Source organism: Solanum tuberosum, unplaced genomic scaffold (assembly GCF_000226075.1).
Source record: "Solanum tuberosum cultivar DM 1-3 516 R44 unplaced genomic scaffold, SolTub_3.0 scf00182, whole genome shotgun sequence".
Taxonomy (NCBI): Eukaryota; Viridiplantae; Streptophyta; class Magnoliopsida; order Solanales; family Solanaceae; genus Solanum; species Solanum tuberosum.
Genome location: NW_006239108.1, coordinates 970,461 through 986,424, shown reverse-complemented (window position 1 = coordinate 986,424; position 15,964 = coordinate 970,461). Strand labels below are relative to the sequence as shown.

The 15,964-nt window shown below is 40.0% G+C and overlaps 1 protein-coding gene across 3 annotated transcripts in view; it reads left to right on the top strand.

The window, feature by feature from the left end:
• Positions 1–5,917, top strand: part of LOC102580094 (alpha-taxilin) — a 39,774-nt gene extending 33,857 nt beyond the window's left edge. For 2 of the 3 annotated variants that reach the window (XM_006354775.2, XM_006354774.2), the window contains exon 11: positions 5,503–5,917. In XM_006354775.2, the coding sequence (XP_006354837.1) occupies positions 5,503–5,637 (135 nt within the window). In that variant the 3' untranslated portion in view covers positions 5,638–5,917. Of the gene's footprint in view, positions 1–490; positions 595–5,502 lie in introns of all 3 variants that reach the window. The other variant, XM_006354776.2, reaches the window with a different exon arrangement.
• The last annotated feature ends 10,047 nt before the right edge of the window (positions 5,918–15,964 follow it).

Genomic DNA, 15,964 nt, shown 5'->3' with positions numbered 1-15,964 from the left:
GAACAGTAACCACGCCTACTGGAAATTGCCTTTTCCTGTCGAACAGATTTTACGAAAATGGGCATAACTTCTTCGTCCGAACTCCGAATGAGGTGAAACGAAGTGCGTTAGGTAGCTAACTCAAAGGGCTTTCCATGGATATATTATTGGCCACCCAAATAATTTGTGTGCTAGGAGATATGACCCTCCAAAGTAGACCCTCGAAAAAGGCTTCACTTGGAAATTTCGGATTTTGATACGGTTGCTCTAAAATTTGGGTTAGACCCATTTCCCACTCAATTTGATCCCCTAAACAAGAATATGAAGTCGGATTTTCGAAAAACGAAACGAATTTTTTTATATACAGCTAAACAAGTTTCCAGTAACTTCCGAAGTACATTTTTAAGAACTTTTTGGGTCAAATTCAAATATAATCATTTCATTAAGTTCTCGACTCCAAACTCACATGTGAGGCTCTAGTTTCACTCTATCATTTTCCGAGTTGTTACAGAACTCTTCGTGTTTGCCTCCTTTTTGCAAACACCGACTTCGCGACCTTCTTCTTCAACTGACTTCGCGACTACTGCTCCTTCGCCGCTTCGTGACTGCTGCCAGGTACGTTTCTTCTTCTTCAGTTCTTCTCTTCTTCTTCTTCTTCTTCTTCTTCTTCTCTTCTAATTCTGCTCTTCTTTTCTTCTTCTTCACTACTCTGTTTTTCACTCACTATTGTGCTCTGTTTTCAGTGTGGTAGTGAACAGGGTTGTTCACTATTAGTTTTTAAATTTAAATATTTGCTAATATAAGTTATTGCTATTAAGATTTTTGATATTTATATGTGCAATTAAAAAAATTATTTTTTGGTATTAATTGGCGCCTTAATTCAAAAAGGCGAGCGCATCGCCGCTCGCCTCGCCACATGGCGAAGCAGGCCCTTGTCGCCATTTGTCGCCTCTCGCCGTCCAAAACACTGGACTAGACTACCCCCTAAAATCAAGTGTTTCACCTGGACTACCCTCAAGAATGCTATCCTAACCCTGGACAATCTAAATAGGAGGAAACTTCAGCTAGTAAACAGATGTTTCATGTGCCTCAATAGCCTGGAATCAGTGAATCATTTGTTTCTGCACTGTCCAGTGGCAACAGCTCTTTGGAATATGTTTATTTCAATTGCTGGTATCAACTGGATTCTCCCGCAAAGTGCCAAAGAAGTAGTTGGAAGTTGAAGTCTTAGAGAAGTTGATAGCCCCATCAAGAAGACCTGGCAGATGATTCCATCATGTATTTTTTGGTGTATTTGGAAGGAAAGGAATCTCAGATGTTTTGATGGTATCTCAACTCCAATTAGCAGTTTGAAATCCTTTTGCCTTATTAGTCTCTTCCATTGGAGCAACTTATCCCCTATAAATGATATATTACCCCTCTTAGATTTCATTAGCTCCCTCAATATGGCTTAGCGACCATCCTTTTGCTAGTGGTTAACTCCCTGATTAAATAGGTGTTTTTGTTCTCAGGAGTTAACCATATTTTTGTGTATGTAATTTGCATCTTCTTGATGCCTTTCTAATACAACATCTTACTTCATCAAATTATATATTAAAAACATCTTGGGTAGGTTTCTCTACTGTTTGGTATAATGCTGATATACCTCTCTTCTTTCCACGTTGTAATTTTGGTGCGTACACCCCTGTAATGTGGGAGTTAAAGTTTTGGAGCAGGCCTTTAAAACTGCAAGTTAGCGTATGTACACCTATTTGTTGCACCTCTCTCTTCCAAACTCTACTATCCCATAACATGATAATCCCTCCCCTGGTACCACTTGCTTCTAGGCAAGCATATCTAACCCATCTCCCTCCCCATATTTGCTTCACTATCTCTTGAATGTCTCCCTGTAGTTTAGTTTCCTGAAGGCACACTATGTCAGCCTTCCAAAGTTCTATACAACTCTTCACCACTCTTCTTTTCCCCCCATCATTTATTCCCCTAACATTCCAAGACACTAGGTTGAACTTCATGGTACAGGCTGTGCACCTCCTTTCCCCGCGCTCCTGGCCTCACTAGCTTTGAACTTAACATCAAAAGTAATTAAATTCTTCAATTCATTAGTGCCTTTGAATTTAGCTCTTCTGATTTCTGATGGCTCCATCCTTCTAATCTGCCTACACGCATCAATTTGCATAAGAAGTTCCAAGGCTTCCTCTTCATGGCCTTTAAAGTCAGCTCCAAACATTTTGCCGAGCTTGATTAAATTTTTTTGAACCCAGAACAACCTGTTTAGCTGCTTCTGTAGCTAAGGGTATCACCTCGTCCACTTCCCAATTTCTGACTTCCAGACTTGAGTTGCCCATCACAATGGATTGTTCCTTGCAATTCTCATTCCCCCTTATCTCCCTCACAATTACAGTCCCCTCTGTATCTTCTAGACTTGTCTCTTTCATCTTTGAAATTTCCCCCACATATCCTGCATCTGAAGTTGAGGCAGTGAATTCAAGTTTTTCTGTTGCGTTGAAATTCTCTGGAGAAGATGCTGATTGTCGTGGTCTCCTCCCAGAATTCCTCAATTTGTTGTTCTAGATTGGGTTGGGCTTGTGAGGTATTTAATTTTTGTTGGAGTGGTTTTTGGTTTTGGGCTGGCCCATACTCAAATTATTCATCTCCTTCCTTGGAGACCTCACGCGTTCCTCACATGGAATTAAATTTGAATTATTTCCACTCCTCACGTGCACACCATCCAATCAACAGCTGTCAATCTGGCTACTTGCTTGATGACTTCAAAAGATGCTTTTAATCTCTGGGTATTACCCGTCCTCTTCATTGGACATGCAGCAGACCTCCGTGCAAAGCCCTCATCTAGGGTTTCCCCAGTTTTCGCAGTCTCCGCCATGAAATCTGATTTTCCATGTTTTTCCCGATGCCTTCTCAAAGGTCGTAACTTCCTCGATCCAGATCGGAATCCTGAAGGTGTATCCTTGTTTGGTTATGGCGACCTCTCTGGGTATTTTCTGCCCTTCATTCTTAACCTCAATACGGGCCCATCTGAGATGGTTTCTCAATTCTGTTTCCTCCGTTCTGTACCATCCTCCACATTTATCGCCTATTTATGTAAAGACTTCTTTGGACCACAAGTGCAGGGGTACTCCTATTGCTCTGATCCAGATCTTTTCCTGTCTTTGCTGTGATGCTACGAGCCAACTAGTGGGTTCCACCATTCCAGTTTCACCTTCATGTTCTTCCAATTCCATTCTCCTTGCAGAATTTGTTCTGCCATGTGCTTGTTTGGGAATTCAAAAAGGAAGATGTGTCCTGCCATCTCATAGATGTTAACTCCAAATGCTTTCTTCCAGGTCGAGGAGGCCCATTTTCTTACATCAATCAGAGTGGGTCTCTCAGATCCTCCTAATAATCCCATAATACTTCTCCCCAGTGGGCCCTCTATGCTAGCACTGGCTTCTTTGTGACTTTGTTGTTGCCATTTACTTCTCTCAACTACCCTAGCATACGAAATAGTTGGCTTTGAATGCTGTTTGACTATACATTGTGGAGTGGTGTTAATGAAGCCTTCAATCTTGAATGCTATGTCTCTCCATCCCGCATTAATGCCAAGTTCAGGAACAATAATTTCTCTGGTTTCTCCTATGAGGGCCAAAAGACTCATGTACCTTCCATGTACGTTGTACTTTCTGGTGCCGTAAAATTCTGAAATTTGTTCTTTTGACCTCCATCTTCTAACCAGATTCTTATTGCCGTTGGAGGCTTCCTTGAGGATATAACAAATCCATTCCATTATCTTTCTGCTCAGCGTTATCCTTCGCATTCTTTTTCTACTTCTCTCTACCCAGTCAAACCAGGTTGTGTTGCCAGAACTCCATCTTGTGATGTCGAAGGACTTGAAGCCTGCGTTAAAATAGATTCTGTTGTCTGCCATAGTAAATACCTGATCTGTGGAGCGAACGAAAAAGAAAAAGGTTGAAGCAATTCTCACAGTGGGTGAGTATTGATTGGCTGAGAAAGAAAGGTCTGTTGATGATGGTCTACACCGGCGTGAGCCTTCTGCTATCCTAGGAAGTAGGAGAGAGAACGTCCTTGGTTACCGTGCCTGGGAGCATCAAAATCAAGCAATATTTTGGACCTTCCCTCCATCTATTCTTGTCTGCAATTCCCGTTCCTGCCACAACCCAGCAAAAAAGAACCTCAGTTATCTTCCGGGGCATTGTCTATGCTATGGCTCTGAGCTTGGTAGACATCCTCCATAGCTGATCTGTAACCTTGCAATGTAAGAATAGGTGGCTGACTGTCTTAATTTTTTTCCCACAAAGAAAACCATCTTGAACAATGGGGATCCTTCTCCTGCTAGATTATCTTGGGTCAAAACAGCTTCATGTGCTAATAACCACGTGAAAACAAGAAACCTTGAAGGGTATCTTCGCTTTCCAAAGAGCTATCTGTTAATGTAAGCTACGCTAACTTCAATGAGTTCCCTACTGTCTTCTTTCCAGCATAGACAATCTGCACCCTCCTGTAAACCTTTGAAATCTTCTAGCACTTTTGACAGCTCAGTCAATGTATCCACTTTCCAGTCATTGAAATTCCTTCTGAGTTGTATGTTCCACCCCTGTGAGGACCATGCATATGCTACTATCATCTGATGTTGCATAGATAGTACATAAATACCAGGATAATATATATCTTCCAGACACCCCCTACTTAACAGTTATCTTCCCAAAATGATGTTCTGTACCCATTGTTCACCTTTATGGAGGTGTGATTCCTCATAGAAGGCCACAATGCTCTTATAGACCACGCAGACCAACTCCATAAGGAGAGTGCACTTCATTAGTCATCCAACTGTTGTCTTCCCCATATTTTGCTATGATAATATCACTCAAATAGGATAAGGTCTCTTGTGAATATCTTTGTTAGAATCCTGTGAATATTCTATAGCATATGTAAATATAGTAGGTAGATTGATTTACTCCTATTTCAATTATGTATTGATTTGTATTGATATCCGTAACTTTTTCTGGACATGTCTATGTTTCTGTTCTGGTACACATGGTATCAGAGTCTCGTTAAGGCCCCAAATATTTTTCTTGGCTGTCCGGAAAAATCTCTATTTTCAGAGGTGTTGATCAAACCAACACCACCGCGAGACTTGGACCACTGACGCGAGCAAAGCCCAGTCAGCTCTGCCACCACCAGCCAACCCATTTGCATATCATCATAAAATAATAACAAATATCATGACCTTTTTCTCTTTTGTAATATGCTTCTGACATCTATCTTCTGTCTATCTTATGTGGGTTGTGTGGCATCGAAACCATGAAGCTTGTCGTTGTTGCCCAGGTCGATATTTGTTGTAGCACTTTGTGCATTGGATAACTTGAATGATACTTTAGTTTCTCCAAAGCTTCTTCTTATAAATAAAGACTGTCTATGTTGTTTTATCGTTTGATGCTCAAGTTATGTTTGCGTAATAGAACTTGTTTTTCTCAATAGGAACCTTAAAATATGTTGTTTTCTCTGCAGCGTGAATTCTTGAAGAAACAGTTGGAGAAAACAAGGAACCAGAAAGAGAAGCTTGAAGCATTGTGTAGATCGCTTCAAGCAGAAAGGAAAGCACATTCAATAGCTTCCAGCAACTCAGATTCAGTTAAAACTTGAAGATTTCTGTATATTAAATCACAGCATGAAGGTTTTGGCTGCACTTATTGAATCAAGAAACGATCCGTCTGATTCACTCTTTTGTTCTATTCTTGCTACTATTTCTATTTTTGTTGCAGGGCCAAGGAAGCATTTTCAATTTGTTACCACTAACTTGGTACCAAGTGACAATAGATTACCCAGAACCATCTTGTAGGGGAGAATGTTGTTTTCCTTGATTTACCAAGCGTATGTTGAATGAATCCGTTTAATCTCTTTGCTCATTTCTTTTAATTTTCAAGTTTGAGCGATCCTATTATTCCTACCTTCTTTCCATTGTTCAATGCTCATGGCCCCCTTCTTCTGCTCTTTTAAAGCTTTCAATAAAGCTTTCTTAGCTGTGAAAACTTAGCAACAATCTGTTTGTTGGAAAGTTCGTACAAAAATAAGCTTTTCCGGGGATGTGATGTTCAACTCGAGTTTCTTTATTGTCCTTTCCTAGATATCCCTTTTAACTTTCCTAATTTCCGGAGAAAGAAAGAAAAATTGAATGTCCTTTCAAGAGCCTAATCTTGTCGTTTCGGCATCCTCAATGGCAAAGCTTAGACAGTTCAACATGAAGAATGGATGATGGAGCATTGGGATTTCCTTGATCCATTCTCAAGATCATAGGCCCTTACCAACTTGCTCACACATTAAGCATCGACTCATTTGAATAGGATGTAGTGTAACCACATAAAAACAAGTCATTATTGTGTTTTAGGTGGTGTTGAGTAAAATGCAAAAAATAATTACTGCCTGTTTCGATTGGTTTTAAAAAATAGTTATAATTAAAAAGTTAAATGACTTTTAAGTCAAAGTAGGGAGAGGTCTACTTTTGCTTTTTAACGTATTTTAAACTTTGTCAAATATTTTCTAACCTATTTTAAGTAATTTTGGACTTATTTGAAGTTATTTTAATGTTTGTCAAAAATTGGCTTAAAGTTAGGTTTGACCAACTTTTAAGTCTATTCAAACAAATCACCGACAAAATATTGAGAGTCGAATGTAAATGATATGTATTATGTGAAGATTCAAAAGCGATTCTATACTTCTTGATTGAATGAACATGATATGAATGTTATTCTAGTAAAAATAGAGACTAAAATACTCTTTGGAGAAGGCATCTGGATGAGAATGTCTTTCTATAAGTTGATGAGATTTATTAAACCTATGGCGCTGGAATTTACTAGAGGGATATTTGGTGGACCTATAATTCAAACAAAAAATCTCATTTTGTTTTATTAAATAATTATGATTAATCAATGAAAAAAATGTTATTCGTGAATTGTGCATTCGAAACCCCAAGCAGGATCCTATTAACCATCTTAAAAAATTGTATATTTAAATTGGTAATGTTGTTTTATGCTGGACGGTAATGTTCAAATATCAATTTTGTTAGAAGTAGTATGTATGTATAAGAAATCACTTGATGTGACTTTTTTTATTTTAAGTATCTATTTCTACAATTTTTATTTGAAGTATTTATTTCTACAATCTTTACACGGTCATGCTCATTAGGTGATCCACCTTTCTCGTTTGACGATCAACAATGTATAGTCTGCACTTTTTTTTGTATTTTTTACCATTCTTTCAAACATCCATCCTTGCCTTGTCCATTTACAAACATCAACAATGTATATCCTTTCATTTGATATCTTATGGGCCACCTAACTCATCTTGTACTGAAAGTTATTATCGTTTGAAGTCGACCCAAAACTTGTAGTTAGCATGACTTGCCAAAATTTCCAAATTTACTCTTTCCAAAAATAGTTCATTCTAATTCTAGCTCTTTCAAATACCGAGGTGTTACAATATTTCCCCCTTGGGAACATTCTTCCTCGAATGAGATTACTCTAAGTAGACTATGGGTGGTAAAATCAACACCCAACTCAAACACTCGATATGCAAAGTAACACAACATTTCAACTAAAATACGTGCCAAGAAAAATGATTAGTACCTTAATTTGGAATTTCTCCAGACTCAAAGAGATGTGGGTATCTCTTCTTCATATTCTCCTCAGCCTCCCAAGTAGCTTTCTCAACAAACTGATTTCTCCATAAGACCTTGAATGACGCTACCTCCTTGGTTTTCAATTTGCGAACTTGACGGTCTAGAATCTGAACGAGAATCTCCTTGTAAGATAAGCTATCATTAATACCAATATCTTCGGTAGGTATAATAAGTGAAGGATAGCCCATACACTTTTTTAACATTGAAATGTGAAACTGTCACGACCCAGGGGTACCCCCTAGATGTAATATGGCGTATAGAACCCCAAAGGACTCTACAAGCCACTTATGATATCATAACATAAGCAATAGAACAATAAGAGTAAAAACACATTTCAAGTCTAAAATTTTCATAAAAGCAAAAGCGGAAGTCTAGACTCTAAGTCTCAACTTAGCCATCTATTACAATATTCGAAATGATAAAGGGACATAGCCCATACAATATAGTCCAAAAAGGGAATACAAGGAATGAACTACAATGAGATAATATCCGGCCTCGAATCATGGGGTCTCACCAACAAGCTAAGAGAATAAGCAAGTCCAAGCTTTCACAACGATGATCACCTTGAGAACCGGACCCTACACTTGGGAAAAATGTAGGAAAAGTAGGCCTTAGTACAAAAATGCACGTAGTATGATAGCCATGGATAAAAACATTGAAAACATGCTAAAATGGACATTTCATTTTAAAGCATGCAATTTACTAAGTTAAAACATCATTATGGAGATAGTGAAAAAGCATAAGTCATAAGTATAGTCAATACATTGATCAGCATATCATAGGAGAAACACTTCATAAATACCCTCAAAGCATACTTGTGGAATGCATGAATAAGACCTCATAAATCTCACCCATGCTAAGTAAAGCTTCTTGAGTAACCATAGTTCATAATTCATATTCTTGTTCATATTGTTGTTGTGGGAATAAACCTTAACCGACATAGACCATGTGAACTTAACATGAAATTCGGTGTTACCCACACCGAAAGGGGTTGTCCTACTTGCCTAAGGTAGAACCATACTTTTAGCTTAGGTGGATCCAATAGCTAAATAACCTATGGGGGGACATAGTTTATGGGATAAAGGGGATTGCTACTAGAAATCCAGCCTCTACTATCGTGATGGCTTCCATCCCAAGAGATTGCTCCTAGAAACACGACCTCAACTAACGTGAGGGATTCCATCACATATCAATAACCACTCGGTGCTAAGCATTAATTCCCACGGAGTACTTATTAAGTCTTGACTTGATTTCATATTTATGGAATAATGTCTTAACACTCAATCAAACATAATTCATAGGATAGCTCTTAGATTATGCGTGAGAATAACCTTTCATTGTCCAAGTCTACATATAGATTCAATAGGTGAGAAAGCCTTTCAACCTTAGAATCATCATATTGTGAGAAAATCTGTCACATCATATCATATTCATGTATAAGTGTGTATATGAGAATTACCTTTCAACAACACAACGACTAGATCATAATCATAGACACTTCACTCTCAAAGTGTTCTTAAAGCATAAACAAAGACTTCATAAACATGCATAATATCATAATTTTCCCTTTCAAGGATCAAAGATCATATGAAATCAACACATCTAGAATTCACTACATTAGACATGGATATTAACATAATTCAAGTAACTCAACTACTACAAGCATAATCTCATAATATCCTTCTTTCATCAACACACCAACATCACAAGATCATAATTTGGGAATATGGGGATTTCATAGGTTCTTAGGGATTTCAACATAAAATCCATAATAAATCATCAATTCAATCATAATATAAAGTAATTCAAGCATTAGAATCGTTTTTTTAAAGGAACCCATGACTTTGGAATCAAACCCTAGCGTTTAAGGATTTCTATCTTTGAAATTGGGGTTTTGAAGGGGCTCCATGGATGAATTCTATCCATGGATGAAGAGTACCACACCTTAGCAATGAAACCCAATGAATTTGAGTAGAAGACCTTGCTCCTTGAACCCTAGCTCCAATTTCTTCTTCTTCTTCTTCCTTGAAGTTCTAGAGAGAGAATATTTGGAGAGGAGATGGACTTTGGGAATTATTTGGGTGTTTGGAAAATATGACTTAATTTAGGTGAATTTGACTTAAAAATGACTTATATAGTGACCCTAAACTCACCCAAAACGACTTCACTTTAATTGTCTCAAACCAGAATTTCCCAAAACACCCTTCACTTTAAGTGAGCTGCCCAGGTGCCACGAGGGGCTCCACGAGCCGTGGTCATGACCACGAGCCGTGTTCCCCTTCGTGGACTTGAGGCAGTGGCTAGGCAACTTGTGCCTTTAGCTCACAAGCCCAAGGCAACTTCACGAGGGGCTTCACGAGCTGTGGTTCTTTCCACGAGCCGTGGTCCCTCTCGTGGGCCTTGAGGCAGTGGCTTGACACTTATTTTCACCCCTCACACAGCCAAATCTCCTCCACGAGCCTTCCCATGAGCTGTGGTCTTCACCACAAGCCGTGAAGTGGCTAGTGAAGAGGAGCTTGTTTTTGGGCAGATTTTGGGGAGCTTACTACCTAGTCCACCACGAACCATACCGTGTGCCGTGGTCCCTACCACGAGTCGTGGTGGTGGTTGTGGTCACTAGGGGAGTGTCTAGGGGAGAGTGGACTGCCTTAGTCCTCTCCCTTGGCCCTTGCTAACATCTTTGATTCTAACCCTCACATTTTAGCTCTAGTTTAGCCTACTAGTTTCCGGGGTGTTACAATATCTCCCCCTTGGGAACATTCGTCCTCGCATGATGATCTAGACACTAAACAGAAGTAAAGACTAGTAGCCCATCATGTATAAAACATCAAAACAATGCACCATTCAAAGGAGGAAACGTCAACTCCATCTCTAACATAATGAATGCATCACAATGAAGTAGGAACTACATTACCCATTATGCATGTAAACTTGTAACACCCCGTATTCGAAACAGACCAAAAATGCAGATTTTGAGAAGTTCCAGGTGCAACCCACGGTTTGCCATCCACGGACCGTAGGTCAGACCACGGCCCCGTGCTGGTGGTCCGTGGTTCACCACTGAAACCCCTCCCAGACCTAGCTCAGAAAATTGGCTATGTCCCGACTCACAGACAGACCCACAGTCCGTGGTCTGTATCTGTGGATTGAGACCTCCTTTACCCAGCCTCTGACACAAACTACGGTCGACCAGCACGGACCGTCATTTGATCCACGGTCCGTAGGTCTGACCGTAAGTTAGGGTCAACAACCAATTAGATGAAAATTATTGATGGGTCAACTTCAGATGGTCATAACTCTTAGCTCAAAATTAGGTGTCCCATGACCTATGATATGATAGATAATGGAATTATCTTTCCAACGCCACTGAGTTTGCTAAATTTCGACCTCCGAGTAAAACGTTATGCTCGTTTTAGTGTAGCCCTGTCGGGCAGACTCGACCTACGGACCCAATCGACGGACCGTAGATTGAGTGACGGACCGTAGGTCCAATCCGTCAGTCACTCCGACATCAATTAAGTCAGGGGTATTTTAGTCTTTTCCTATTTTGTTTAACCCCTAAGATACGTTATTTTGACCCTAAATCATGAGGTTTTAGTCAGTTTAAACCTAGAAACATAACTAGAACTTACCTTAGTCAAAATCATTAATCAAACTTAGAAAAAATTAGAGCGTAAGAGAAGAAGAGAGGTCAAGAACCCTAGTTCAAGACGCAACAAGGTTCCATCAGTTCCGCCCCCGAAATCGAAAGATTTCTTCGTGGAATTCGTCACCAGGTATGTGGGATTTCACTAGTGGGTTCCTTTCACCCATTAGGTCCCTAGAATTCAGTCAGTTTCTTGATTCCATGATTATGAACAGATGTAGGGGTTTCTAGAATTTCAACAAATCATCATGAATTAGTTATTTAAATGTTCCAAATCAGATTATCATGTTATTACATCGTTTCTTGCATGAATTCCAGAACCCTAGCTATGTATTTCTTTAGTTCTTGAATTACACATGCTAGGTCAGATATTTCAGTATTCAGTTATACATGCCTTAGTTTATGAATACATCATTATCAGTTTAATTATTGCATTCTCAGTTTGCATGTTCAGTTCGAGCTATCCAATATTTACAGAAATTCAGCCATAACCAGTTAACTACTTAATTCATTGGGAGTAGCATAATACCGAGTTGGACTAGGGTTCAGCGTACCCATATAGTCCCAGAACTACGAGTCACGTAGGTGTAAGTCCCCTCTGTGGGCAACATCAGTTTAGTGATCACGCTAGCATGCCTCTATACCTCTGGCAGGGTATACTGGGTCATCTCGATGGGGCATATACATCGGACTCCACATTTAGCTAATGTGGTTTTATGTCTGTTATTAGTAACTCCCACAGTTCAGTTAGACTCTATTGCATTTACCATATTTCAATACAGTCAGTATTCAATCTCAGCATGTTATAAATTTGGTCATTGCATCAGTTAGCTCAGTATTCGATATTTTCTGTATCTATATCATGTTCAAATTATTTCATTGCTTTATTGCTTTGTTCAGTTATATGTTCTTTCAACTTTACTCTATCCTGCATGCTTAGTAGGTTTCAAGTACTGACGCATACGTGCGCTACATCTTCTCGTGATGTAGGTTCAGGTTCTCAGCATTCAGTATCACGCTTAGATCGATTCTCGATCTTCAGTTCAGCAGCATCAGTGGTGAGTCCTCATTCTTCGAGGACTAGTGACATGTTTATCTTTATCGCTTTTAGTCTTTAGTTTCAGTTTTTGCTAGATCTAGTTGGGGCATGTCCCAACATTTCTAGTCAGTTTAGAGGTTGTTTCAGACATAGATAGATTCAGCTTAGTATTGAGTTAATATCTTTCTTGTATTAAAACTCATCAGTTTTCATTTATCTCAGTTATGGTATATGGGTATTCCCCATATTTTCATCTTATTTATGATTTAGTTTCAGCACAGTTTCTATTATTCAGATTATATTTAGTATGCTCATGATCATGCCAGCAGGGTTAGCTTGGGATCACTTGTGGTCCTAGGTCACGTGTCCGCGTCTCGGGGGTAGCTCGGGGCGTGACAAACTTGGTATCAGAGCATTAGATTTATGTTTCCTAGGATGTCCGAAAAGCTGCATTAGGTAGAGTCCTTTTCATGGATGTGTTGTGCGCACCACAGCTAATGAGGGGGAGGCTACAAAGTGATTTAGGAAATATTCATTTTCTTGTTACTCTTATCGTGCGTAAGGTATGATCTAATTCCGTTCTAACTCGACGTTCTACGTTTCAGTGATCATGCCTCCTCGTAGAGCTTATGCCAGGAATGCGAATGTCAGGAATGCAAACGCAGCTCCTCTAGTTCCAGATCAGGAAGTCTCAAATGCTGAATTCGGTAATGCCATTCAGATGTTGGCTCAGAGTGTCGCTAACTAGAACAATTAGCGGGTTCAAGCTCATGTGAATGCAAATGGTGGATCAGCAGCAGCAAGGGTCCGTGAATTTGGTAGGATGAATCCGCCTGAGTTCTTAGGATCGTAGACTGGTGAAGATCCCCAGAATATATTGGATGAGATCAAGAAGAACTTTGAGGTGATGCAAGTCACTGGGAATGATCGGGTTAACGCTACATCTTCTCGTGATGTAAATTCAGGTTCTCAGTATCCAGATCACTCTTAGATCGATTCCCGATCTTCAGTTCAACAACATCAGTGGTGAGTCCTCATTCTTCGAGGACCAGTGACATGCTTATCTTTATCGCTTTTAATCTTTAGTTTCAGTTTTTGCTAGATCTAGTTGGGGCATGTCCCAACATTTCTAGTCAGTTTAGAGGTTTGTTTCAGACATAGATAGATTCAGCTTAGTATTGAGTTAATATCTTTCTTGTATTAAACTCATCAGTTTTCATTTATCTCAGTTATGGTATATGGGTATTCCCCATATTTTCATCTTATTTATGATTTAGTTTCAGCACAGTTTCTATTATTCAGATTATATTTAGTATGCTCATGATCATGCCAGCAGGGTTAGCTTGGGATCACTTGTGGTCCTAGGTCACGTGTCCGCGTCTCGGGGGTAGCTCGGGGCGTGACAAACTTGGTATCAGAGCATTAGGTTTAAGTGTCCTAGGATGTCTGAAAAGCCGCACTAAGTAGAGTCCTTTTCATGGGTGTGAAGTGCACCACATCTAATGAAAGGGAGGCTATGAAGTGTTTTAGAAAAGCTTCACTTTCTTGATATTCTTATCGTGCGTAAGGTATGAACAAATTCTATTCTAACTCGACGTTCTACATTTCAGCTATCATGCCTCCCCGTAGAGCTAACACTAGGAATGCGAATGCCAGGAATGCTAACACAGTTCCTCTAGTCCCAGATTAGGGAGTTTCGAATGCAGAGTTTCAAAACACTATTCAACCTTTCGCTCAAAGTATGAATAATTAGAACAATCAGCAGGTTGAGGGAGATAAAACCTTAGGGGAAAATTGCTAAGGTAACCAAGAAAGATAGAACAGGGAACTATGAGTACTCTCAGCAGAAATCGGGTGGTGGAAATCACTCACAGTTTTCGACAAGATCAGAATAGTAGGGCACCAGGCTCTAAGTCTCAGGGAAGTGTTTCAGGAAATAGGACATACCCAACTTGTCCAAAGTGTGGTAAGAACCATCCAGGCGAGTGTCTTGCAGGCAAGGAAGGATGTTTTGGGTGTGGCCAGTCTGGTCATAGGGTGAAGAATTGCCCTTCCGCCAGGAAGGAGCAAAAAGGTAACAATACTAGGGCTCAATCTACAGCTCCAACAGTACCGAAGGGTCACCCAACTCAGCAGGGTAGCTCTTCTGGTACAGGTGGCGGACAGCGCCAAAACAGGCTATATGCTCTTCAGGCTCGCTAGGACCAGGAAGATTCTCTTGATGTGATCACTGGTACGTTTCGAGTCTTTCTTTAGATATTTTGTAGTGCTAGATCCAAGGGCTACTCTTACATTTGTAACTCTCTCTATAGCAGTAATCTTAGGAGTAAGTCTAGAAACTCCTTCAGAACCCTTCTTAGTCTCTACCCCAGTTGGTGACCTAGTTATAGCTAGACGTGTATACAGAAATTGCCCTGTCATAGTATCTCAGAAAGTCACCTCAGCAGATCTTGTAGAGTTAGAAATGGTAGACTTCGATGTCATTCTAGGCATGGATTGGTTTCAGTTCTGTCATGCCTCAGTAGATTGTAGAATTCGGATTGTTCAGTTCCAATTTTCAAACAAGCCAGTCTTAGAATAGAAGGGTAGTAGCTCAGTACCTATATGTTGATTATCTCTTACCTTAAGGCCAGAAAGAGGTGAATCTAGAGGGTGGTGTAGCACATAATGAGGAAAAAAGGAAGGAAGTAGAAAAAGATGTTCATCATCTTGCTCTCTTAGGAGTTAGTTTTACTAACACATCAGATGGTGGTGTGATAGTGCAAAATAGATCAGAATCTTCTTTGGTAATGAGAGTTAAGGAAAAGCAAGTCAACGATCTGATATTACTTGAACTCAAGGGTGCAGTCCATCAAGAGAGAGTTGAGGTTTATCTCCCAAGGGGGAGATGGTGTGCTCCGCTACCAGGGTCGATTATGTGTTCCTAATGTGGGCGAGTTTAGACAACATATTCTTGCAGAGGCCCATAACTCCAGATATTCTATCCATCCAGGCGCCACTAAGATGTACCGCGATCTGCGGGAAGTCTATTGGTGGAATGGTATGAAAAGAGATATAGTAGATTTTGTGGCTAAGTGCCCAAATCGCCAGCAAGTCAAGGTAAAACATCAGAAACCAGGAGATATGACTCAAGGGATTGACATTCCTACTTGGAAGTGGGAAGCTATCAACATGGACTTCATCACAGGTTTACCTCATACTCGCAGACAACATGACTCCATTTGGGTGATTGTTGATAGGGTTACTAAGTCTTCTCGCTTTTTGGCGGTCAAGATTACAAATTCGGTGGAGGATTACCCCAAGATTTACATTAATGAGATTGTGAGGTTGCATAGGGTTCCTTTGTCCATCATCCCAGATAGAGGTCATCAGTTTACCTCTCATTTCTGGAAGTCATTTCAGAAAGGTCTTGGAACTCAGGTTAATCTTAGCACATTATTTCATCCTCAGACGGATGGTCAGGCAGAGCGTACCATTCAGATCCTAGAGGACATGTTGAGCGCTTGCGTGATCGACTTCAAGGGTAGTTGGGATGATCACCATCCTCTTATTGAGTTCACCTACAAAAATAGTTACAATTGCAGCATTCAGATGGCCCCTTATGAGGCAT